This window comes from Capra hircus (assembly GCF_001704415.2).
Source record: "Capra hircus breed San Clemente chromosome X unlocalized genomic scaffold, ASM170441v1, whole genome shotgun sequence".
NCBI lineage: Eukaryota > Metazoa > Chordata > Mammalia > Artiodactyla > Bovidae > Capra > Capra hircus.
In genome coordinates, this window is record NW_017189516.1 from 65,537,536 (window position 1) to 65,562,869 (window position 25,334).

Sequence of the window (25,334 nt, forward strand, 5' to 3'; positions counted from 1 at the left end):
ATACGAGGCTTTGAAACCAAACCACTACCAGGGTTTCTTCAAGACTCGTTTTCCTACCATTTTCTTTTCTCAAGCTGCCATGCTTAATATTTTTACAAACGTCTTGCAGAGCCTCCTGGTTCCTTGAAACAGTAAATAATCAAAAAATAGTTCTTGGATGAACATGACTCATTCCAAGAACTAAAAAGGAAATGCCATGGGGGAGGGTAAAAACGTCTTTGAGAACTTGCTCTAAAAGGGCACATCTTTCCACGTTTGCTACAAACTACTCAACCAGAGAAATATTTGTGAGCCTTTGTTGATACCAAGGAGTGGCCTTCCAGAAATGCTGTCTGGTGTGACAAGCAGCAACAGGCTGTCAGAGTTATTGACTAGCCCCACCCGGAAATCTGTGCGTGTATGTGGCAGACGAGTTCAAGTTCAACCGTGGTGGGAGACCCACCGGAGAAAAAGATGTGGGACTTTTTTTTTCCTTTCTTACCTTTATTTATTTATTTTTGGCTGTGCCCTGCAACATGGGGGACCTTAGTTCCCCACCCAGGGATCAAACCCATGCCCCCTTGCAGTGGACGAGAGGAGTCTTAACCAGTGGACCACCAGGGACGTTCCTTTCCCCAGATTCATAGAAGTGTCACTGACATACTCCACGGTGTAAATTTATGGTTGCAACGCAAAGATCTCAAATATGTATAAATGGGTGGCGCTCCTGGTAAGGAATCCACCAGCCAATTCAGGAGACGTGGGTTCGGTCCCTAGGTCAGAAAGATTCCCCTGGAGGAGGGCATGGCAACCCACTCCAGTATTCTTGCCTGGAGAATCCTCCTGGCTGGCATGTCACCAAAGGGTTACCACCAAACGTTAGCTGACACCCCCATCATATCAGCCACCCTTTCTTTTCGGTGATGAGAAAATTTTAAATCTGTTCTCTCAGCAATGCCTCAGTATGTAATGCTGTCTCATTAGCTTTGATCACCGTGCTAATTAACGTACATTAATTCACCTTGTTCTATGTTCTGAATGTCCGTTCTCACGCACAGGCTGTGTCTACACGACACCAAGCCCCACCTTTGTCTACCATTAGCAATGTATTTTTGGGTCACCCCACTGCTAGGTTTTCTAAGTTTAAAAATTTCTATTTTTGGTGTTTAGTTGCTCTACAACGTTCGGTTAGTTTTTACCGTACAGCAAAGTGAATCAGCTACACGAGTCCCCTTGGGTTGCAGGGAGATCCAGCCAGTCCATCCTAAAGGAAATCAACTCTGAATATTCATTGGAAGGACTGATGCTGAAGCTGAAGCTCCAATCCTTTGGCCACCTGATGGGAAGAGCTGACTCATTGGAAAAGACCCTGATGCTGGGAAAGATTGAGGGCAGGAGGAGGAGGGGACGACAGAGGATGAGATGGTCGGGTGGCATCAGCGACTCAACGGACATGAGTCTGAGCAAACTCTGGGAGATGGTGAAGGACAGGGAGGCCTGGCGTGCTGCAGTCCACGGGGTCACAGAGACTCAGACACGACTTCCTGACTGAGCAACAAATACATGTACCCCCTGTTTTTTTGGATTTCCTTCCCATTTAGGTTACTATCGATTCTGAAAAACCCATTTGGTTATTTTAATTCATAGTAAGACAAACGAAGGCAGTCACATTCCTATAAATGGCGTTCTCAAGACTCAGAACACATCCAAAACCCAAGGAGACCGCATTGCCGTCCTAAGATTTTAATTGCAACGCGCTAGCCTTCATCCAGACGGACAGACTTCATAATGAGGGAGAGAGATCTGAATTGAGTCTAGACTTGAAGCCAGTGAGCCGTCGGACCATTCGCACGCAGGGTCTTCTTCCGAGAAGCCGGAGTCCAGCGTTCACCAGCCAGAGTTCTCCTCTCATGGACATAGAATCCGCCTTGTGTATCTTACAGTCCAACATCATGTTTCCCCAAAACAAGCCTAAGGGGTTACTCTGATGGTTGGCAACCACCACCACCACCACTCCCCACCCAACCTACCCAAGGAGTTCGTCCCCACGGCTCTTTCCTGGTAGCCCCTGAAGCATCATATGTAGGAAACCAACCAAGAAGCCAGATCATTCACCCACAGGTAAGAAATAAAAGCCCCTCCAGACAGGGCACCTCTCACAGCAAACGCTACTACAAACCCCAGAAGTCCACTCACATCCCGCGTGGATTTGAACAAAGCCACCTCAACCTTCTTCCAAGCCCACGTCACGATTTTCAATAGTACGTGCTCAGCCACTCAGTTGTGTCTGACTCTCTGCGACCTCATGGACTATAGGCCCCCAGGCTCCTCTGTCCACGGGATTCTCCAGGTAAGCACGCTGGAGTGGGTTGCCATTTCCTCCACCCAGGGATCTTCCCAAGCCAGGGATCAAACCTGACACCTCCTGCAGACTCTTTACCACTCAGCCACCCAGGGAAGCGATAAATAAACCACTCAAACATTTAAAACCCGCATCTTGTCTTTAGTACAGCGACCCGTGTCCGGCTTTAATTATCTTTGTGGTGGCCCGCGTCTCCTCCTCCTTATGACAGCAGCTGACACCTGGCTTTAATTGTCCTTGCGGTAGCCACAAACGCTGACCCCATGAGAGGGTCTGACACAATGCATTCATTCCAAACTAGGATGCTTCTGAAGTAAGGCTTTCCCGTGGAATTACAGCATCCACTGTCACAGAATGGAGGATTGTCCCTGAAAGGTCGGGCATATTGAGGCATGTTGAGGCATGCCCCGGAAAAGTGCCACAGACAAGTCCGGGAGGCGGGCCAACAACCAAGCCGTCCAATCAGGTGCCAACACGGAGCCCTTGGACACCAACCACCGCTGAGCCCGCGCTTTCTTCCTTATATGGGAGCCCGGCCCTGGCTATAAAACCTTTCCCCACCCCTCATACCTCGCAGACTCCCTTTGCTTCCTTGCTCACCCGCCCCCGGGAGTTCTGCCGGAGAGCGACCCCCCAATAAAGGCTCTGATCAACGGTCCATAGAGGGGGCTCTTTCTTCCCGCGGCGTTTCTTACAGTCCCCACATAGCTGAGTTGCACTGGCTGACTGAGGACCACGAGGGCAGCCATGAGGTGAGGTAGTGCGACCCAGCCAAGGGCAGTCCCGTGTCCTCGACCCCGCACGGATTCGCCTCCAGAGAAACAGCCTCCCCAGATCCAGTCCCCATGAGCACGTGACCCCTGGGCGTAAACCCTGGGTGCTTATTCCTGCGTACGGTGTCACGTGGCAGCCTGGATGGGAGGGGAGTCTGGGGGAGAATGGATACACGTATGTGTCTGGCTGAGTCCCTTCACCGTCCACCTGAAACCATCATAACATTGTTGATCGGCTTCATCCCAATACAAAATAAAAAGGGCAAAATGAAAAAAAAAAAAAACAAAACTGGAGTGGGTTGCCATTTCCTTCTCCAGGGGATCTTCCCGACCCAGGGATCGAACCCATATCTCCTGTGTTAGCAGGCGGGTTCTTTACCACTAGCGCCACCTGGGACGTCTTCTACACCAGGAGTTAAACCAGTTTGGGAGAGGTCATCTCTCCCCAGCCAGTTAGAATCTCCTTCCAAATATTTCTGATGTGTCCCCTTGGGGACTATGTCAAGAGACTTTGAAGTCCCCCTGGGTATTTCTGCAGAAGAGAAAGCACAGCCGTGGTGTCTGTCAGCCAGTCTTGGCAAAATTCACACTACAGTCACACTCAAGACATCCAGACATTGACCCCGTCTTCAAGAAAAGGACTTAATCATTCTGAAGGTTCTCAGGGAGCTCAACACCTTTCTGAGTGCTACGTGTTTGAAGCTCTGCAGTGCTTCAAGGTAATCCTACACAGGACGGACGTGGTTTCATCAGTCCAGGAGAAAATCCTGAGCTCCTTCAAGCAAGTCCAGAGACCCAGGGTTGACCAGAAGGCTATACTCATGCTCTCTTTTGCTGTTGTTCAGCTGCTGAGTCATGTCTGACTCTTTGCCACCCCGTGGACTGCAACACGCCAGGCCTCCCTGTCTGTCACCAACTCCCGGAGTTTACCCAAACCCATGTCCATTGAATTGGTGATGCCATCCAACCATCTCATCCTCTGCCGTCCCCTTCTCCTCCTGCCCTCAATCTTTCCCAGCATCAGAGTCTTTTCAAATGAGTCAGTTCTTCGCATCAGGTGGCCAAAGTATTGGAGTTTCAGCTTCAGCATCAGTCCTTCCAATGAATATTCAGGACTGATTTCCTTCAGAATGGACTGGTTGGATCTCCTTGCAGTCCAAGGGACTCTCAAGAGTCTTCTCCAACACCACAGTTCAAAAGCATCAACTTGGCGCTCAGTTTTCTTTATGGTCTAACTCCCACATCCATACATGACCAGTGGAAAAACCATAGCTATGACTTAGACGGACCTTTGTGGGCAAAGTGATGTCTCTGCTTTTTAATACGCTGTCTAGGTTGGTCACAGCTGTTCTTCCAAGGAGCAAGTGTGTTTTAATTTCATGGCTGCAGTCACCATCCTCAGTGACTTGCTAACAAGACATAAAGCAGACAGGACGTCCCCGGGGAAGCCTGAGAGGCATGGGGAGCTGGGGTCACACGGGGCTTCGAGCTGGGTTTCGGATGGACCACAGGGTGGGCAGAAGGCACTCAGGAGGGCTGACCGTAAACAGAGGCACGTGGGTGAAGAGCTCCTTGGAAAGGGCTTTGGGACGTGGATGGAACAGGACAGTGCGGTCACTGCAGGAAGCGGTCCAGCTTTTCCTGAATGCGGGCAAAGGCATCCTTCCCCAGGTAATCCATCCGCCCCTCCTCCCACTTCCTCCGCTCCTCCTCGGAACTCAGGACCTTGAGCTTCTCTTCGATGGAGATCTGGGAGACGGAAATGGTCAGGTCCACCTGGGGAAACACAAGCCCACAGGGAGACGCTCGTGAGCCAGGAAGAGGGGTTCTCACCAGACCCCAGACCTGCTGGTGCCTGAAACTTGGACACCCAACCTCCAGGGCTGCGAGAAATAACATTTCGTGTTATTCGGAAGCCACCCAGACTGTGGTCTTTTTCTTTGTTGTTACAGCGGCCTCCTCCACAGACAAAGGCACAATAAAAAACATCGAAACCAATTTTATCCTCCGCCCAGCAGTCAGCTCTTGAGCTAGATTGCCTCCGCCTATTATCAACCCTGAATATTCACTGGAACGACTGATGCTGAAGCTGATGCTCCAATACTTTGGCTACCGGATGCGAAGAGCCGACTCATTAGAAAACACCCTGATTGCGGGAAAGATTGAGGGCAGGAGGAGAAGGGGGCAACAGAGGATGAGATGGTTGGATGGCATCACCGACTCGAGGGAGATGAGTTTGAGCAAACTCTGGGAGATGGTGAAGGACACCCCTGTTCTTCACTGTTGTCACTCCAAGGAAACCCCTGGCATGCTACAGTCTGTGGACATGACTTAGCGAGTGAACAATAACAGTAACAACAACAACATCGTAGTTAGAAACATGAGCCATCAGCTTCCTTAAATGCATCATCAGAGAGACTGCAATGTAAGACCAGAGCATCTGGGAGAGGAAGACTTAGGAAGAAAGCATCTTTCATGTCTTTCTGCAAGAAGAAATCAATGCATGCTCGGTTAGGATCAAAACATCCCCCGCCCCACCCCTCAGATTTCCCAGGTTTTACATCTGTGCATCACCTCCCAAGCTCAGGGTGCAGAAAACACAGCCCAGCCCCTTCAGGTCAATTAAACTCTGCAGAACAGCGTTGCAGGAGAAAACAGGCGTGATGCTCAGAGCTGAGAACAGGAAAGTGGGTGAACCGCCCGCCAAGGGCAAAGGCCAGAGAGAAGCCAGGTGAATCCGAGGCAGCGGGAGAATGAAGGTTCTCATCTCAACAAGCAAGGCTGCAACCGCGGTAAGGCCCGTGCATGTACACAGCTGGCCACTGCGAGAGCCCACAGCGCCCGTCACGGGAGCTGCACGGGGTGAACGGTTGGGACAGGGGACACCACCTCCAGAGCGTCCTGGGGACTGGGGTCCCTGCTGACATCCGCAGGGGGCTCCCGGCTCGGTTCCAAGGCGTCCTCGGCTGGGGCACCTCCTTCGTTTTCCGCCCGCCGCTGGAAACAGAATTGTTGCATCGTTAGTCGGCAGGGGGCTTCCCAGAACCACAGCCTGAACCAGAACGACAGAGAACTCTTCCTCCTTAGGATCAAACAAATGGTTTGTGCAAAAATAGAAAAAAGTAAGCAATGCAGGACAACCACCCTGCCCCAGCGGCCCAGTGGGTGGTATGGTGTAGCAGTGGGTTAGTCACTCAGTCGTGTCCGACTCTTTGCGACCCCATGGACTGTAGCCTGCCAGGCTGCTCTGCCCATGGAATTCTCCAGCTGAGAATACTGGAGTGGGTTGCTGTGCCTTTCTCCAGAGGATCTTCCCAACCCAGGGATCGAACCCAGGTTCCTGCATTGCGGGCAGATTCTTTACCCACTGAGCCCCGGTTCACCGGTTGGAACTCCTCAATTTCACTGCTGAGGGCCCTGGCTCAATTTCTGATGGGGAAACTCAAATCTCACAAGCTGCACAGCACAGTCAAAAGAATAAACAAACAAAAAAAAACTTTTTTAAGTCATTTGGTGTGATTTACTACTCTGAACTTGCCCCCTGCCCTGCACCCGCCGCCTGTTACTTTCTGCACAAGATGAGAGGCTGACATTTGTTATGTGATGTAAGGGTTAATTTTTCAAATGAGGAGATTGGGATTGACATATATACACTATTGATGCTATATATAAAATAGGTAACTAACAAGGACCTGCTGTCCAGCACAGGGAACTCTGCTCAATACTCTAATAACTTTCTGGTCACCAGGGGGGAAGGATGGGGGAAGGGATAGTCAGGGAGCCTGTGATGGACATGGACACACTGCTGTATTTAACATGGAGAACCAGCAAGGACCTGCTGTCCCGCACAGGGAACTCTGCTCAATCCTCTGTAATAACCTTATGGTCACCAGGGGGAAGGATGGGGGAAGGGACAGTCAGGGAGTCTGGGATGGACATGGACACACTGCTGTGTTTAACATGGAGAACCAGCAAGGACCTGCTGTTCAGCACAGGGAGCTCTGCTCATTCCTCTGTAACGACCTGCCTGGCCAAAGAATTTGAAAAAGAGTAGGTCCATGAATATGTACGGGCTTCCCTGGTGGCTCAGTGGTAAAGAGTCTGTCTGCCAACGCAGGAGACACAAAAGACTCGGGTTCCATCCCTGGGTCGGGAAGATCCCCTGGAGGACAGCATGGCAGCCCACTCCAGTGTTCTCGCCTGGAGAACCCCATGGACAGAGGAGCCTGGCGGGCTACAGTCCACGGGGTTGCAAAGAGTCGGGGGCACGACTGGACGTCTAACACTTTTCTTTTTCTTCCTAAAGCAAGATAGAAGAGAACCTCAGGGATTTAGGCGGGCAAGAAGCCAGGTGTCTTATCCACCTGGAAAGTAAAGCGATTCATGAACAACACCAGGGGGGAAACCATTCAGAAGCGTCACGGGACAGAGGAGAAGCACGTGGGGCATCTCCTTTGGTGGCCGACCGACACAGGCACGCAGAGAAACAGGCGCCGTTTAAGAAGTCTGCTGCTGCAGGTGCTGTGGGTTCGATCCCTGCTGAGGGAACTCAGATCCCCTGTGTTGCATGGTGCAGCCATTTAAAAAAAAAAAAAAGGAAGTAGCAGTGAGTTATACCGAATAGCTTTGGATCTCTGTGAGGTCTGCAAACTGGGGGGAGGGTGTTGAGAACAGGTCACGTCGCACTTCACCTCGAGTCTCTATTTCTCGACAACCTCCCGTCTAAAAAAAAAACAAGTGAAATAAAAGTTAGGACAACACTTCACGCAGATAACTAAAAATGCCTCATCTGCGTTCGTCTGCCTCCACGGGTGCAAACACAGCTGGACTAGAAGCAGGTCAAGGAGGTTCAAACCGGCCCATCCTAAAGGAAATCAGTCCTGAATATTCATTGGAAGGACTGATGCTGAAGCTGAAACTCCAATCCTTTGGCCACCTGATGTGAAGAGCCACCTCACTGGAAAAGACCCTGATGGTGGGAGAGATTGAAGGCGGGAGGAGAAGGGGACGACAGAGGATGAGATGGCTGGATGGCATCACCGACTCAGACTGGGTGGTCAGGTGGCAGATAGTTTTTCTCCCCTGGGTCCCCGCAGGTCGGGTGAAGGTCCTGTTTCGTGAGGACCTCTTCTGATATCAGCTGTAATGCCACAAAACCCCACAGACAAAACCCCACGGAAAACAATGCAAGCGGCTCTTCTCGACTCTACCCGGGATGGCACATGGCGAAGACCATCCCAGCGTGCAGGAGACAACTTAACGTGTCACGGGCGTCATCGGGTGGCTTCAGCATGGAAGCCAAAACTGTTTCTCAAGGAGCCGCCTTGGAAGGGCGTGGAGCAGAGGAATGGCAGGAATGCTGGGTCATTAGATGACTGCGCAGGGCAGAGCACGCCTCTCTCCCCCCTCAGCTGGGCCTGACGCAGACCAGAAGCTGACCTGCATATCCTGGGGCTGGGACTTTCATGGGGGCTCAACAGTAAAGAACCTGCCAGGAATGCAGCAGCATCAGGAGACCCGATTTCCATCCCTGGGTGAGGAAGGTCTCCCGGAGGAGGACACGGCCACCCACTCCAGGATTCTTGGGCTTCCCTGGTGGCTCAGCCTGTAAAGAATCCCCCTGCAATGCAGGCCATGTGGCTTCGATCCCTGGGTCGGGAAGATCCCCTGGAGGAGGGCATGGCGACCCACGCCAGTATTCTTGCCTGCAGAATCCCATGGACAGAGGAGCCTGGTGGCCTACAGTCCACGGGGTCGCAGAGAGTCAGACGTACAAAGGCTGCTGTTTGAAATAAGCATTCCAGACTTGTCTCTTGCACATTTACAGGACTTATGAAAATAATCTCTCTCTGTTTTTTTTTTTTTTTGCGGGGAGCAGTGAGGGGTTGGGAGGGACTGGGTTCCAAATTCCCCAAATAAAGAACCCAGCATGGGTCATTCACTAGATGGTCAGTAGGTGGCAGCAACGAAGAATAATTAATTGCAAAGATGTCTGCTGTGCTGTTGTTGGGTCCCTAAACTTGTGCCTGACTCTGTGACCCCCATGGACTGCGGCCCGCCAGGCTCCTCTATCCATGGGATTCTCCAGGCAAGAATACCGGAGTGGGTTGCGATTGCCTTCTCTAGAAAGATGACCTTGGAGGGTAAAATAATGAAATATAGGCACAGACACTGTAAAAAGGGCCCCTTCCTTATACCTCAGCTGGTAAAGAATCCGCCTGCAATGCAGGAGACCCGGGTTCAATCCCTGGGTTGGGAAGATCTGCTGGAGAAGGGAACGGCTACACACAGTCAATACAGACTTTCTTTCTTGTGTGTGTGTGTGTGTGTGTTTTTTTTCCGGCCACGCCTCACAATATGTGGGATCTCCCCAACCAGGGATTGAACCCAGGGCCCCCTGCGCTGAAAGCAGGCGCTGAAAGTGCTGATAGACACTTCCTTAAATGCTAATCTCGTCCAGAAACACACCCGCAAGTAATGTTTCCCCAGCTATCTGTGCATCCATTACTCTGCTCAACTTGGCTCGTAAATCTAACCACTGCAGTTGGAAAGGTTTTTATTAGTTTATTAATTTTATCTAGTTACATCAGCATATTAATACAACATATATTCATATTAATTTTTATATGATTTATTTTAATAAATGATTTATATCTATTTATAATATATTGATATGATATGACTATATTAATGTTTTATAATATATTAATTGTTTAATTACATTAACTATATTATGTATATAAATTATGTTTGTCTAGATCAATTTATTGATCATATTAATATATTGATTAATACAATTATATTAAATCATAATATAAATATACTGTGATTCATATTTATCTATATTTACATTAATTTGTATTTTGTTTTAATTTATAAATATAAAATTATATTTTATTTATGTATGTTAATATAATGCATTTATATTAATAGAAAGATTTATATTAATGTAATACATTTATATTAATATAATACAGGTATATTAATACACATACTTATTATTTCAATTATGTAATCATTTATATAATTATTTCCTTTTATTCATTTATTTCTGAGAGATCCCCCACAGAGTCTGACGGTCAAACATTTAACGCGAACGCTGACTCTTCTCACAAATCGGGACGAAAGGACCTACGGTATGGCAGAGAGCATTATATTCAGTATGTTGTAATATAACCTGTCAAGGGAAACAATCTGAAAAAATAATAACTGAAGCACTCTGCTGGACACGTGAGACTTCACACGGTCTGGTAAATCGAGTATACTTCACTTTTTCTTTTTAATTCCCATTGTGGGTGTGTCTCCTGCTGGCAGAGCAGGGAGGCGGTTCTACAGGAACGTAAGAGCTTAATCCACAGAGTGTTCACATTCCTGCAAGGCGGACGCCTTCTGCTTAACCCACATAAGGCATTTCCTAGGGCCAAAGGCAGGTGCTGGGAAAACCTCAGGGTACAGCAGAAGAAATGAAAAAAAAAAATTAGGACTAAGCTCAGTTCCCAGCCACCTCCTTGGTCCAAACCAGTGTCGTTTTTTTTCTTTTTTTCAATTTGTTTGAGTGGCTATGAATTCACAACTCAAAAATCGCTAATGCACGGAAGTTGCCTGCACATCACTGATCCCATATTAAAGTATAGAAGAGAAACGTCCCATAGAAACGTCGGCTAAAATCTAAATGTCCACTGTTTTACCATAATCAAGAAACAGCCCCCGGACAGCTATTCACGAGATACGGGAAAGGACAACATCCCTTCCACGGGGCCCCCAAATCCCATGCCCATCAGTGAAGTCATGCCAAGTCTCGCGAGAGACAAAGGGGCTTGGAAATGGCCTTTATGTGGCAGCCTGGATGGGAGGGAAGTTTGGGGGGGAATGGATGCATGAATGGCTGTGTCCCTAGCTCTGTACCTGAAACCCTGACAGCATTGTTACAGGGCTTCCCAGGTGGCTGTCGTGGCAAAGAACCCGCCTGCCAGTACAGGAGGGTTAAGAGAGGCGGGTTCGACCCCTGGCTCGGGGAGATCCCCTGGAGGAGGGCATGGCAGCCCACTCCAGTCTTCTTGCCTGGAGAATCCCATGGACAGAGGAGCCTGGCGGGCTACAGTCCAGAGGGGTCGCAGAGAGTCAGACACGACGGAGTGGCTGGACAACAACAGCCTCACCACCCTTTTGTGAGACAGCGGTCATTATTATTGTCACTCATTTCTCAGATGAGCTGACAGGCGCCCAGAGAGGTTGGCACAAGTTGTGTGAGCTCACACAGCCCGGGCTGGAGGAGCCAGACTGTGATCTCATGCTTTGGGCCTTGAGGCCAGCGATTAATCAGGACCGGCCTCCCGTACCACCTGCATAGATAAGCCACATGCACTCCTCGGACGTGACTGGGTACTGACACTTTCACACGGATGCCAGAGCAACCTGAAGGCGGGTTCCTCCCCTCCTCCTCCCCATGCCCCCCCGTCCCCGGGGGTCCAGGGAGCATCCTCCGTTTCCATGGTAACCAGTGAGCCTGCGCCTCCATCCCCCTTGTGCAGGGCAAACAAACGTACTGACCTCTTCGGAAGGGCACGCTGCCAGAGTGGGGATGTCTCCCTCCGCCCCCACGGTCCTCTCCGAGCTGTCAGCAGAGCTAGCCTGCCTGGGCCCCTCTGCTGGATTCGCACACGACCCCTCTGCTGTGGCTGCTGCACTGGAACGCGGCACCCCGATGCCTCCAAGGCGAGCCTGTGTAAAAGAGTTCACACTCAGCAAAGTTTCCCATGTTGTTCAGTGGCTCAGTCGTGTCCCACTCTCTGCGACCCCACGGACCACAGCACGCCAGGCCTCCCTGTCCTTCAGCATCTCCCGGAGCTTGCTCAAACTCATGTCCATTGAGTCGGTGATGCCATCCAACCATCTCACCCTCTGTTGTCCCCGTCTCCTCCCGCCTTCAATCCTTCCCAGCATCAGGGTCTTCTCTGGTGAGTCAACTCTTCGCATCAGGTAGCCAAAGTCTCAGAGCTTCAGCTTCAGCATCAGTCCTTCCAATGAATATTCAGGACTGAGCTCCTTAGGATGGACCGGTTGGATCTCCTTGCAGTCCAAGGGACTCCTGACCTCCTGCAAATCTTGCTAATATCCACGTTCATATTATTGCTCCAGATAAGAAGGACCCCATGGCACAGGCTCCCTACACGGCTCTCAACGTTTCATTTCTTAGAACCACCTGAATCTGCTTTATCTTTCTTCATATACAACCCAGTACCCAGCAGTAAAGAAGTCGCCTGCAATGCAGGAGACGTGGGTTCCATCCCTGGGTTGGGAAGATCCCTTGGAGAAAGGAATAGCAACCCACTCCAGAACTCTTGCCTGGAGAATCCCACGGACAGAGGAGCCTGGTGGGCTACAGTCCGTGGGGTCGCAAAGAGTCGGACACGACTGAGTGACTCCATTAAAAAAAAAGACCGACTAAGCGGACTGCTTGGCAGAAAGGAACAGCAATTTGCTATCAGTGACAAGAATCTGAAACAACTCCTATTTGATTGTGTCCAATGGTCAGAAAAAGTTTTGGTTTTTTTTTTCTCTCTCTTCTCCTAAATCTTTCAGCCACAGTGCACAACATGGGGAGTGTTAGTTCCCCAACCAGGGATTGAACCCTTGCCCTCTGCACTGGAAGCTGAATGGACCTTCTTAACCACTGGACCACCAGAAATGTTGCAAGAAAAATGTGGTTCTGATTGCAAAGTAGCACCCAGCTCCACCAAACAAAAACTGCAGTAAAAACACTAAAAAGTGAATTCTTTTCAAGGTCCCAATGCATGTATTTGCAGACACTGGACTCCACTGTTTCAACGTGCCCGTTAAAAACAAACCGAGAAATAAAATTTCCTAGGACCTTACCTTAAAAGTTCTTTTGCTTGCCTGTTGAAATTCACTGCAGAAACTCCAGTACGGAGAGCGTGCAGCGTTATAGTTTTTAAAAAAATCAAATGGGTACCCATCGAGAACTTGAAAAGCCCTCTTCAGACACCACCTTCAACAGCCTCTTCAATCAAGGATAGAAAGTAGAAAATGCCCGCTCCAATGACATCTATAATCAGTCATTTCCAGCCACTTAATCAATGAGTGGCTCTTTCCCTGATGAAACCGGCTAATTTAAATGATTATTTCTGCGTTGGTTCAGTAAAGCACAGCCACAGTTCTGCTCATGAAACATTCACGATTTTGCACCAAAAAAAAAAAAGTGCCTGCCTCTTTCAGCATCTTCCTACATGAAATACAGGACATGCATACAGATGAAACCGGCACAAATCTAAAGCTTTGGCGGGTCCTCACCCTCCAACTATGGTCGTTACTTCTTGCGGTGAAATAACGCATCTTTCCTCGTCTAATTCCTTTCTGGTGTGTGTCAGCATTATTCAATATCTTCTAATTCCCTCATTTTTAAATAAACATGTCTATAAACGGTGAACTATTCCTGAACTTCCCTGGGGGTGCAGTGGCTAAGACTCTGGGCTTCCCGTGAGTGGGGACTCGGGTTCGATCCCTGGGCAGAGAACTAGACACCACATGCCCCAACGAAGACCTGGTGCAACCAAATAAATAAATATGTTTAAAAACTGAACTTTAAAAAATCTTACTTCTTCCATTACTGTAGTCCTTGACAGATTTTTTTGTTCTCTTCTAAAGGGAAAGGTTTTTACATTTTTCTTCTTTTTTTTTTTTTTTCCCAAACTGTCTTGAGATATAATTAACATATAATATTGCGTAAGTTTTAGGTATATAACATGTTGATTTGATACAATTATATTATGCAAATTGGTTACCACTTGAATTTTTTTGGGGGGGGGGATGTAATTTACTTCATTGGAATGGAGAACTGTCAAAGAGCCAACATCCTAATTTAACTGAAAACTATTTGTGAGGTCGTAGAACTATGTTACAATTTAAAGTCCAACTTCTTCTCAGAAAGAGGATCATAGTTAAGAAAATAAGTATTTGTATATTAGAAACAAGAAAGCATTTACAGTTGTCAAAATTTTAACGGGCTTGATCAGCACAAAAGTGGCCAATAGGTTAAAGAGACAACATCCTTCAAGCACCACTTTGAAAGTGCCTTTCTTGGAAATAAAAATGTAATGTATTATAAAAAACAAAAATTTACATAAAAAAATCTGCCTGTCTGCCTCTGAAACATTGACAGATTTTTTTTTAAATGTAACTTGTAATTGCTTATAATATCCTATATCTTGGAGAAGGAAATGGCAACCCACTCCAGTATCCTTGCCTGGAAAATCCCACGGAAGGAGGAGCCTGCCAGGCTACAGTCCATGGGGTCGCAAAGAGTCGGAGACGACTGAGCGACTCACACACATCCTATATCTGTGTTTTTAAAAAATAATGATTAAAAGTGAGACGAGATTCAACACAAGAACGTGGGGGAGTCTGCCTTTGAAGAAAATGCCCAAGCGTAGATCACAGAGAACGGATCCCCGGTTTCTGTCTGTTTTTAATCCCCCGGATTCAACTCTGGGGTTTCAGGACCTTACCGTGTGACCTGGGGGCGCCTGGTGGTCCTTGTTCCGGATATTTTCACAGAGGGGCAAGATGCTACGGTGGTAAATTCCCCACCACTGGTTAAGGAAGGACGTCTGAGGCTGGTCGGCCCGCCCGGAGCCCTCCTCCAAAACGGAGCCCGTCTGGGGATTGTACTTGTAGTTCCAAGGCTTCGAGGACCCCAGAAAGTGGACCACCTTCGCACTGGAGCCGAATCTGAGGAGGAGACACAGACAAAAACCAACACAGGACTCGTCACAGACAGCGAGATGCACCTCGACGGCTCAGGGATGATCCGCTCGTGGCAGCCACTTAAGACTTGCATTGAAAAAGAAGAAAAGATTGTTTATAGTCAGTCCGTGCTGGCAGTCGTCCGTATTTCTGTAGACCGAGAAACATGATCAGAACCCACTGGGATGCTCCCCACAACAGAAAGAATAAATCAGGAGTCTTAGAAAGGCGGGTGGTTTCGTAGCCCAAATCATCTCACCCTGAAAATGATGACAGATTTTAAAAAAAAAAACAGATTTTATAGCAGAGAATGAAAGCCACAGAGCAGAAAGCTGACTTCTTGGGCAAGACGGAAATGGTCCCCTCTTCATTCTTGTCTTTTGATCGTTATCAGCACTCGCACCAACCTCACAGCTTTGAAAACATTTTTTTTTTTTTTTTAAATTCACTGCTTTCTTATGAAATTTTGATATCATATTCTCTCCAGAGATCTGTGTTCTGTATGACCCACTGTGCCCACTCTGGGACTTTCCTGATGGGCCAGGAGTTAGTATTTTGGCTACTAATGCAACAAGTGTGGGTTCCACCTCTGGTTATTTAGTGTCTGACTCTCTGCGACCCCATGGACTGTAGCCCGCCGGGTTCCTCTGTCCATGGGATTCTCCAGGCAAGGAGACTGGAGTGGGTGGCCGTTCCCTTCTCCAGGGGATCTTCCTGACCCAGGGGGTCGAACGTGCACCTCTTGCATTGGCAGGCAGATGCTTTACCATGTAAGTCACCAGGGAAGGCCTCATCCTCATAATTCATGTTGAGGTTTGATGGAAAACATCTGAAAGCAGTTATCCTTCAATAAAAACATTAATAAATAAAAAAATAAATACTCTATATAACTACATTTTCAAAAAATCTGTAGTTCTATCCAGACCTTTCATGTTTTCTCAGAAATTCTAACTGAAACTATACATAAAACCCTATTACTTTTAAAATGTGTAAAAAGGGACACATCTTTGACGTTTTTTTATAAACTATAACTATTTATAAAACTCACTGTTTGAAAGCAGGGCTGTAGGTGTACGTGGTGTTGCTGCTCAAGTTATAGATGAAGGGCAAGTGTTCCGGATGTCGGCGGTGGACCAGTTACTGAAGAAACTGTTCAGCAAGCCTTGGTCTGCCCCTAGAGAGTTACAGCACAGCCAAAGAAGTTAATAACGAATGGTGTAGTTTTCGCCCCCCCACACATTGAGAGCTTGGCGTCTAACCCACCGGACCACCAGGGAAGTCCCTCAATCCCCACCTTTAACTTGCTATTCACAGATTCGAGGTGGCGGGGAGGAAGTGCCAGTGGGTCAAAGGGATGGCCACAGCCCCACTCTGGTCCACAAACGAAACGTCCAGCTGCCCCTCAACGTACCGTCAAAGCTGCCGTGCTCAACGGCGTGCTGTAGCAAGAGGCTGTGCGTCTCCAGCGAGGGTTGGAAGACAAACACCCCGCTATTGAAGCAATCCGGCCACCCGGGATCTGGGGCCGCAGAAAACTCCCTCCTGTCGAATAGCTCATCGATGTTGGACAGCACCTGGGGAGACAGAGCATGGGGCCCCCATATGACGTAAGTCTGACTCCACAGTGAATCCGTGTCTGTGACTTGAACTTCTACGCTCAACTGCTTCTGCTTCAAGTTCATCTCTAAAGGGATGAAGCAGATGGCTTCCCAGGTGGCTCGGGGGTAAACAAATGACCTGCCAATGCAGGAGACGCAAGAGACGTGGGTTCGATCCCCTGGGTGGGGAAGATCCCCTGGAGAAGGGCAATGGCGACCCACTCCGCTATTCTTGCCTGGAGAGTCCCATGGACAGAGGAGCCTGGGGGCTGCAGTCCATGGGGTCACAAAGAGTCAGACACGACTGACCACACTAAAGGGATGTCGCACTTGAGCATAAATGATACACAACGGCCCATCTCTTGTCTCCAGGAACTGCCTGCCTCCAGTGGAATGAGCCTCAAGCTAAAATTCCTTTGTTCAGCTGCCAGGAAACCTCCTGAACAGGACAAGCTCGTCACAAAAGGGAATCTGCCTGCTAGCTTGTGGTTACTCAGTCACTAAGTTGTGTCCGACTCTCTTGAGCTCCCACGGACTGTAGCCCGCCAGGCTCCTCTGTCCATGGGATTCCCCAGGCAAGAATACTGGAGTGGGCTGCTATGCCCTTCTCCAGGGGGTCTTCCCTAGCCAGAGATCGAACCATGTCTTCTCTTACCCGAACATTCCTGATGGAAGTGTTTCGCTATTCACTTAGTTAACAAATCACCATCCGCAGGCATTACTTTCTGCAAAAATTCCCCGGTCAGTAGTGTGTTAACGTGCAAGTGAGAAATGCAACAGGAACTGTATGATGAACCAGACAGTGGTCCGTAATGGGACAGTTATACCGAATTTTTTGAGTGACTCTCTTTTTTGGGCCTTATATTCCAAAGAGAAGAATGTGTGTATAAGAGTGCTCCCTGGTTTCATTTCAAGGGACACCACTGAAGCAACACCATCTATGAAACAAAATGATCATCTCCAGGTTCTTAAGATCCTCGTGGAACACTTAAACATTTAATTAATTGTATTTACTCTCTTTCATCTAGCAAATGTAACCAGTAAGCCTGGAAATCCATGAACATAGTGGTTTGCAAGTCAGTATATTGATGTGTTAGTCGCTTAGTCATGCCAGACTCTTGGCAACCCCATGGACTGTAGCCCACCAGGCTCCTCTGTCCATGGGATTCTCCAGGCACGAGTACTGGAGTGGGTTGCCACTTCCCTTCTCCAGAGGATCTTCCCAATCCAGGGATCGAACCTGCGTCTCCTGCACTGCAGGAATATTCTTTACCGTCTGAGTCTCCAGGGAAGCCCCAATATATTGATGATATGCTCTTATCTGTATTGCTCTTAATTGTATTTATTCTCTTCTATCCAGCAAACATGACCTACAAGACTGGAAATCCACAAACATGGAGGTTTGCAAGTCGATATGATATCATCCACTGCCTCCGAGAGCTTGACCACTAACAGTACTCCTCTCCAACACACGTATTGGCTTTATAAACTGTGCTTTGTTTGGGAAAAAGATATTACTCTGATTGTTCCTCTGTTCTGATTTTCCTCTCCACCCCTCCATCTTCCTACACCACCTTTGCACAACCAAGACAACCCAGAATGGATCTCCGACACTCCAACCTCATCTCACATTTCAATGTTCCAATGGCTGTTTCTGAAAGTACCTGACCTGGGCTCCTACACCGAGGGTCACTACCCCAAATGACTGCAGCGGAGATGCTATAGCTTACGAAGCCAGGTTTCCAGTCTCACCAGGACTGTATAATTCACGGTACAATCAGAGAAGAGTATTTTTCCAATATTTCATTTTGTGTAGATGACATAATGAAATAACTCATCCTAGGGAAGGAACAGGCCTTCAAGTAACCCAGTGTTCTCAGCAACAGTACTGGGTGTCTTCTACCAGATGTTGGCTGACTAAATGATGGTGGTGGCAGAGATGGACATTAGCTGGTGGGGATCCACCAGCACGGGCTAGCAGCCTGCTAATGGAGAGAGGGGCATGATCTTTGAGTGGGCGGCTCCTCATCAAGCAGAAGGTCTGGACCACCCCCTCCTTCGTACTCACCAATGTGTCTGCATCCAGGAAGACGCATTTGCTGTAATGGGTGAGCGTCCAGCAGTGAAGCTTGGTGAGGGTGATTCCGAGGTCAGGTCTCTTCAGAAAGGCCAGGTGGACGTAGTCCGCGCTGTCTATGAGGTTCACCTCGATGACCTCATCGAACACCCTTGAGAGGATAACCCTGGAAAAAGATAGGCCAAATTCTAGGAGACCAGGAAACCGTTCAGCACAAGAGATTCTATCCCTTGTTGCTCACACTTCATTTTGTTGGAGTATATGCTGAAGTGTTTTTCTCTAAAAGGTTCTGGAGGGATAAAAAAATCTCTGTACAGATAAATGTGCTCAGTCGTGTCCATCTCTTTGCGACCCCGTGGACTGCAGCCCACCAGGCTCTTCTGTCCATGGGATACTGGAGTGGGTGGCCATTTTCTCCTCTAGGGGATCTTCCAAACCCAGGGATTGAACCTACATCGCTTATGTTTCCTCCAATGGCAGGCAGGTTCTTTCCAACTAATGCCAACCAGGAAGTTGGGGGGAAAAAAAATTAGAATTTTTTCTGATATTTTTTCTGCAAGCATTTTCCCTCAGAAAGACTGTCTTTCTGTCAAATTTTACCTCAGAAGGTCCTTCTTCCTGCCAGATTTTTATGTCAGAAACTCCTGTCAGATTTTATCTCAGATCCTCCTATTGGCTGTCAGATTTTTGCCTCAGAACCCCCTTACTTTATGTCAGATTTTACCACAGGGACCTCTAGCTTCTGTCAGATTTTACCTTTCAATGTTCATCTTTCTGTCAGATCTCACCCCAGAAGGTTCATCTTTCTGTCAGATTTTACCCCGAACCTCCTATGTCCAGTCAGATTTTACCTCAGAACCCCCTAATTTCTGTCAGATTTTATGTCAGAACCCCTGAGTGTCTGTCAGAATTTGCCTCAGAACCCCCTAGTTTCTCTCAGATTTTACCTTCCAATGTTCATCTTTCTGTCACATAATACCTCAGGAATGCGTCCCGCCCCCCCCACCAGCCCCAGTCTGTTAGATTTTGCCTCAGTCTAGCAGCTATATTTCAATTAAAACGTAAGAAAAATAAAAATGCTTTAACTTAGCTCACGATGTGGGCTTCCCGGGTTGTCTCAGTGATAAAGAACCCACCTGCTTACGCCGAAGACAGCGGTTGCATCCCGAGGTTGGGAGGACGCCCTGGAGGAGGAAATGGCTACCCACGGCAGGATTCTGGCCTGGAGAATCCCGCGGACAGGGGAGCCTGGCGGGCTGCGGTCCGGGGGGTCGCAGAGATTCTAAGACGACTCCAGGAGGGTGCGCGCATGCGCACCAGCGGGGCGGCTGCTCCTCAAGGTCCCCCACGCCCCCCACCCCGCATCAATGACACCGATGTCCATATTCGAGGCGAGGAACTGCTGTGCACACACGTGGCGTGGCGTGTCAGGGTTCTGAAGGCAGAGCCCCTTCCTCTAATCACAACCGCAAGCCCCTCTGCAAGTGTCCGGGCCCCCCCATGTGTGCGCCCGTCCAAGCTCACGGAGCACGGCCTAGAAGCTTCCACGGTCAGAAGGGCCCGGTGTGTGTGTGAGTCTTACCTGAGCGGGGTGGACACCTGAGGCGTGAGCAGCACCACCAGCCTCCTGGTGGCCCTGTGCTCCCGGAGTGACTGCCCCAGCACCAAGGCCCCCTGGCAGTAGACGTCGTTGGTGGCCAGCGTGACAAACGCCTGGTCGGACACTGTGGACGGGGACCGCGGGTTACGTTCCCGCCTGGCCTCAGGGACTCTCTCAGGCTTCCCGACCGGGGCTGAACGAGAGTTTCCCAGGTGGCGCCAGGGGTGAAGAACCCGCCTGCCCATTCCGGAGACGCGAGAGACGCGGGTTCGATCCCTGGGTGGGGAAGATCCCCTGGAGGAGGGCGTGGCCACCCACTCCCGTGTCCTTGCCTGGAGAATCCCCATGGACGGAGGGGCCTGGCGGGCTACAGTCCATGGGGTCGTGAAGGGTCAGACACGAGTGAGCTGACTTAGCACGCTTCAGGGACATTTCACCTTCATTCTTTCATTGAAAAATTAAAAAAGAAAATTCTTCAAAAAAGAAACCCCCACATGCACGCAAGAAACACGAAATATGATACAAAGTCAAGCAGAGTGTGATTAAAATTTCCTGGTGCTGATGAACAGATCTAAGTTTATACACAGTATCTATATATACACCAGGAAATTTTAATCATATACTCTGCTTATATACAAACAGACACTGCATATAAAGTAAATAAACAACAAGGACCGACTGTAGAGCACAGGGAACTCTCTATCTTCTAATAACCTATAATGGAAAAGAATTAAAAAAAAGAAAAAGGAATACACAGGGACTTCCCTAGTGGTCCAGCAGCTAACACTATGTTCTTCACTTTGCAGGGGACATGGGTTCAATCCCTGGTCTGGGATCTAAGATCTCACATGCCATGCCCCTATCTCCAAAAAAAAAAAAACAACAACAACAACACACACACACATATATATAAGTTAAAATATATGAATATATACATATATGTATAAAGACATATATAACCAAGTATATCTAGATATAGATATATACACGATATATACATGAATATATGCTCAGCCATGTCTGATTCTTGCGACCCCATGGACTGTAGCCCACCAGCCTCCTCTGTTCCTGGGATTCTCGAGGCAAGAGTACTGGAGTGGGTTGCCATTTCCTTCTCCAGGGGAACTTCCTGACTCAGGAATCGAACCCGGGTCTCCTGCACTGACAGGCAGATTCTTTACCACTAGCACCACCTGGAAAGCCCGACAAGAATTTTCATTCTTCGTGCATATTTATAACTGAATCACTTTGCTGAAAACAACACGGTATTGTAAATCAACCATCCTTCAGTTGAAAAAATAAAATTTCCTTTTGCTCCAGCATGACACAAGTGCCTAGCTTATTTGATTCTCCATTCAAGTCTCAAAAACTCACCCAAGACTTTCAGGTCTGGGTGAACACAAAGCCAAAGGTAGAAACAACACTCGGATTGATCTGAGTTACCACGAGGATTCCCGTCCACCTTGCCAAAAGAACCGGGCTCGCAAAAGGGAACCGCCAGACCCATTAATTAAATCGCACATGCCCCAGTCGTTGGCAAGACTTCAACTCAAGGGTGTATGAAGCCAAGGAGACAGGCTTCAGAAGGGAAAAGAAGACCGTTTCATTCACCAAAAACGCCCTGTTTCCCCAGGGTCTCCGCAGCAGGGAAAGAAACTCCAACAGCTGATGAGATTGACGGCAGTTCCAACTGCGAAGAACGTGTGATGTGGATGTTCACGGGGAATTTTAAACTGCTAGATTCTGAGGTCCCCTGGCCGCCAGGACGAAACCAAGAGGATCAGGAGATCCGGGCCTTGGCTCCTGAGCTGGCGACAGAAATTAACATGCGCAGCGTTTGGTCTGGGGCTGGAACACACACAGCTCAGTTCTCAAAGGCCAGATGGCGCTCCCCAGTGGCCCCCGCGGCCTCCCCGCCTCCAAAGACAAAGTCACCCCGGAAAGAAGAGCAGGATCCAATGTTCCCGGGCCCGTTTTCCTGTTTTAACCTTGACATTCTGCTGGGGTGAGTGCCCACCTGCCCAAGGGCCTCCTGTCTACCCCTGGCTGGGGTTCTTCTTGGATTAAGGACAATATGAGGATTCCTGGCATCTCAGCCATGAGTTATTACCGACAAGGAAAACTCAGAACTCAAGTCTGCAGCCCCAAAGATGGCTGTCTATCTATTCATCTACCTAGCTATCATCATCTATTAACATTAATAACATCCGTCTAGGAAATGGCAACCCACTCCAGTACTCTTGCCTGGAAAAAATCCCATGGACGGAGGAGCCTGGTGGACTACAGTCCATGGGGTCGTGAAGAGTTGGACACGACTGATCGACTTCACTTTCCCTTTTCACTTTCATGCATTGGAGAAGGAAATGGCAACCCACTCCAGTACTCTCGCCCGGAAAATCCCATGGACGGAGGAGCCTGGTAGGCTGCAGTCCATGGGGTGGCAAAGAGTCGGACACGACTGAGCCGCTGAGCACATACGCACCCACGCACCCACGCTGTAAGGCCGAGTTTCCACTCGACGGAGTGTGAGGGTGGGGACGTCTGGCATGGAACACAAACCGGACTGGTGGCTGTCCTCCAACCCCAGGTTGAAAAAGAAAAAAATAATACATCTCCCAAAGTCTACTTCACCCTGCAGACAGCGGGAGCTGTCAGTTTTATGAGGGGTCGGGAAGCAATGTTTACTCGGATTCCTCGCCTCCTTCCCCTTCCACCCACCTAACAACCACTCCCCCAAAATAACACTCCGGCTTCCTCAGGGGAGGGGGTGCGGGGGGGCCCTCCGCTTTCACTCAAAGGTGCGTTTTGTTCCCGGCCAAGAGCGCTGAATCCCCAGTGGGGTCTCTCCAGCACGCTGCCCGGCCCAACAGCCATGTGTACGAACGTCCCTCCTGAATGCTACCATTTGTACAGACCCTCGCCAGTTTCCAGAAAATGCGTGTTTTTTTTTTTTTTTTTTTTTTTGGAGAGCTCCAAGCCGCTCCCTGGAACACACAGCAACAGAACCTTGTAGCCTACAGCAGGAAATCAGCCCAAACAACTTTGCCTCTCTAAGGCACAAAGGTGGAAAACGGCTGGGAAGCCGCCTGGTGACTTATTACCAAATCGCTCCTCTGAATAAAAAGCAACCTGAAATTTTTTTTTTTTTTTTAATGCTCTCATGAATGATCAGGCCTGACTTGGTGCAAGTAGAGATTGTCTTCATGATAAAAAGAAAAACAAAAACAGAAAAAAACCAGGAATGGGCGGGAATTCCCCAGCAGGCAAGTGGTTACGTGTGGCTTCCCAGGTGGCTCAGTGGTAAGGAATTCGCCTGCCAATGGAGGAGATGGGGGTCAATCCCTGGTCCAGGAAGATCCCCTGGAGAAGGGAATGGCAACCCACTCTGGTATTCTTGCCGGCAGAATCCCCATGGACAGAGGAGCGTGTCGGGGCTACGGTCCTTGGGGGCAAAGAGTCGGACACTTGGCACGTACGCAGGGAAGCGGTTAGGATCTCAAGCTCTCCCTGCTGGGGGCCCAGATTCCACCCGTGGTCAGTAAGGCAAAATCCCACATGCTGGGTGAGGTGGCCAAACCAGCCCTCTTCCCCGCACCACCGCCCCCCCCACCCACCCACACACAAAATGGAACAGGACAGACATCTTTCCCATGGGTGAAAGTTACATTTTATCATCCCGTTTCTAAGCCTCTGAGGTCCACGGTTCCAATTGGATGTCCCCGCCAAACCCGAGGGCAGGCAGAAAGGACACAATTGAAGCCCTTGGGAGTCAGGGCTTGCCACAGTCCCAGCCATCCCACCAAAGTCAGCCTGCTGTCCTGCAACGGGGATTAACCCTGGATCTTTATACGGGAATAAGCAACTCTGCCTCCGGTCTGATCTTGCTGAGGACCAAAGACACTGTCTGCCCAGAGTTTTACGACCGCCAACTTGCCATGGTTTTGCAAGTCGGTAAGTCTCTCACACAGTTGCATGCCTGCCAAGAAAACGGTCCACCCAACCTCCAAGGGCTACGCTTTCACAGAAGGAAAATTGCCAAATCTCAGTGCCCCTTGACCATCTGTTTTGAGGGCAGGAGGAGAAGGCGGCGATCCAGGACGAGCCCCTTGGATGGCAGCACCGACTCAATGGATGTAAATTTGACCAAACTCGGGGAGATGGTGATGGATAGGGAGGCCTGGCGCGCTGAAGTCCGTGGAGTCGCCAAGAGTCAGACACGACGGAGTCACTGAACAACAGCCGCAAATGTCCCTAAACCTCAGCCCCTCCCAGCCGCTGAGACCCACTGTCTCGCCAGCCGCACCAAAGGACACCAAGCTCTCCAGCCCCCGGGGTGAGCGAGGGGCTGGGCGGATACAGCACGGTGGGCGCTGAAGAGTTTGGGGACCCCCTGTGCGGGCATAGCGGGGGGTGGGGGTTCCCGCCCCCCCAGGACAGTCCATCTCACCCGGCCTAGGAGAGAGCGGAGGCTGGCGGCCAGGAGGGTTCTCGGCTTACCGGGCATGGTGTGGGCGCAGCGCGCGGTGGGCACCACGCGGCCGAGGGCGCCCGGGCGCGGCCTCTCTCCCGGGCTCCAGCCGCCGAGCCAAGCGGAGGCGTCGTCTGCGTCTCCAGGGGCCCCACCCGCTCCGAGTTCGAGGCCTGCGGAGACAGCTGGGCGTTCCGGATACCCGCACCGCCCCATGCCCCGGCCCCTCCCGAGTCAGCCCACGTCTCCGCCGCGCGCAGGGGCAGCCGCGGGCCCTCCCGCCGCCGGGGCGCCCCTGGGTGTCCTCAGGGCCCCCCCCGCCGCGCCCGGGACAGGCTCCAGGCACCCCCACACACACACCCATCCACGGCAGAGACTTCAGCGGCCTCGCTGCGCCCCACCCTGATCACTCCTTTCACCGCGTGTCCAGCCGTGCGCCCCGCCCCTCTCTGAGTCTCTGCGCTCCAGCAGCCCTAGTCCGCCCCGAATCCGCCCCCGGGTCCCCTAGTGCGCCCCGAACCCGCTCCCGGGTCCCCCCTCCCCTCGAGCGCCCAGGCTGCCACCACGCCTCCGGAAGCTTCCTCCGCCTCCCAGCCGCCAGCCTTCCACACCCGCGCGGCCCGCTCTTGCTCCGAGCTCCGGGAGTTTCGGGTCTCCGCCGCGCCCAGGCCGCTCCCACGTGATGCGCTGGGGCAGCCCCGGGCCAGGCCTGCG

General features: G+C 50.0%; 1 protein-coding gene across 1 annotated transcript; it reads right to left on the bottom strand.

Annotated features, from left to right (window-relative positions):
* Positions 1 to 4,429: 4,429 nt before the first annotated feature.
* Positions 4,430 to 25,140, bottom strand: GYG2 (glycogenin 2). Its single transcript, XM_018043740.1, is given in 12 exon segments — positions 4,430 to 4,890; positions 6,004 to 6,111; positions 7,732 to 7,836; positions 11,665 to 11,835; positions 14,640 to 14,862; positions 15,926 to 15,992; positions 15,995 to 16,051; positions 16,289 to 16,451; positions 18,544 to 18,718; positions 20,135 to 20,276; positions 24,650 to 24,793; positions 24,981 to 25,140. Coding segments are annotated over 12 exon segments (1,521 nt in total). The 5' UTR covers positions 24,985 to 25,140; the 3' UTR covers positions 4,430 to 4,728.
* Between the last annotated feature and the right edge of the window lie 194 nt (positions 25,141 to 25,334).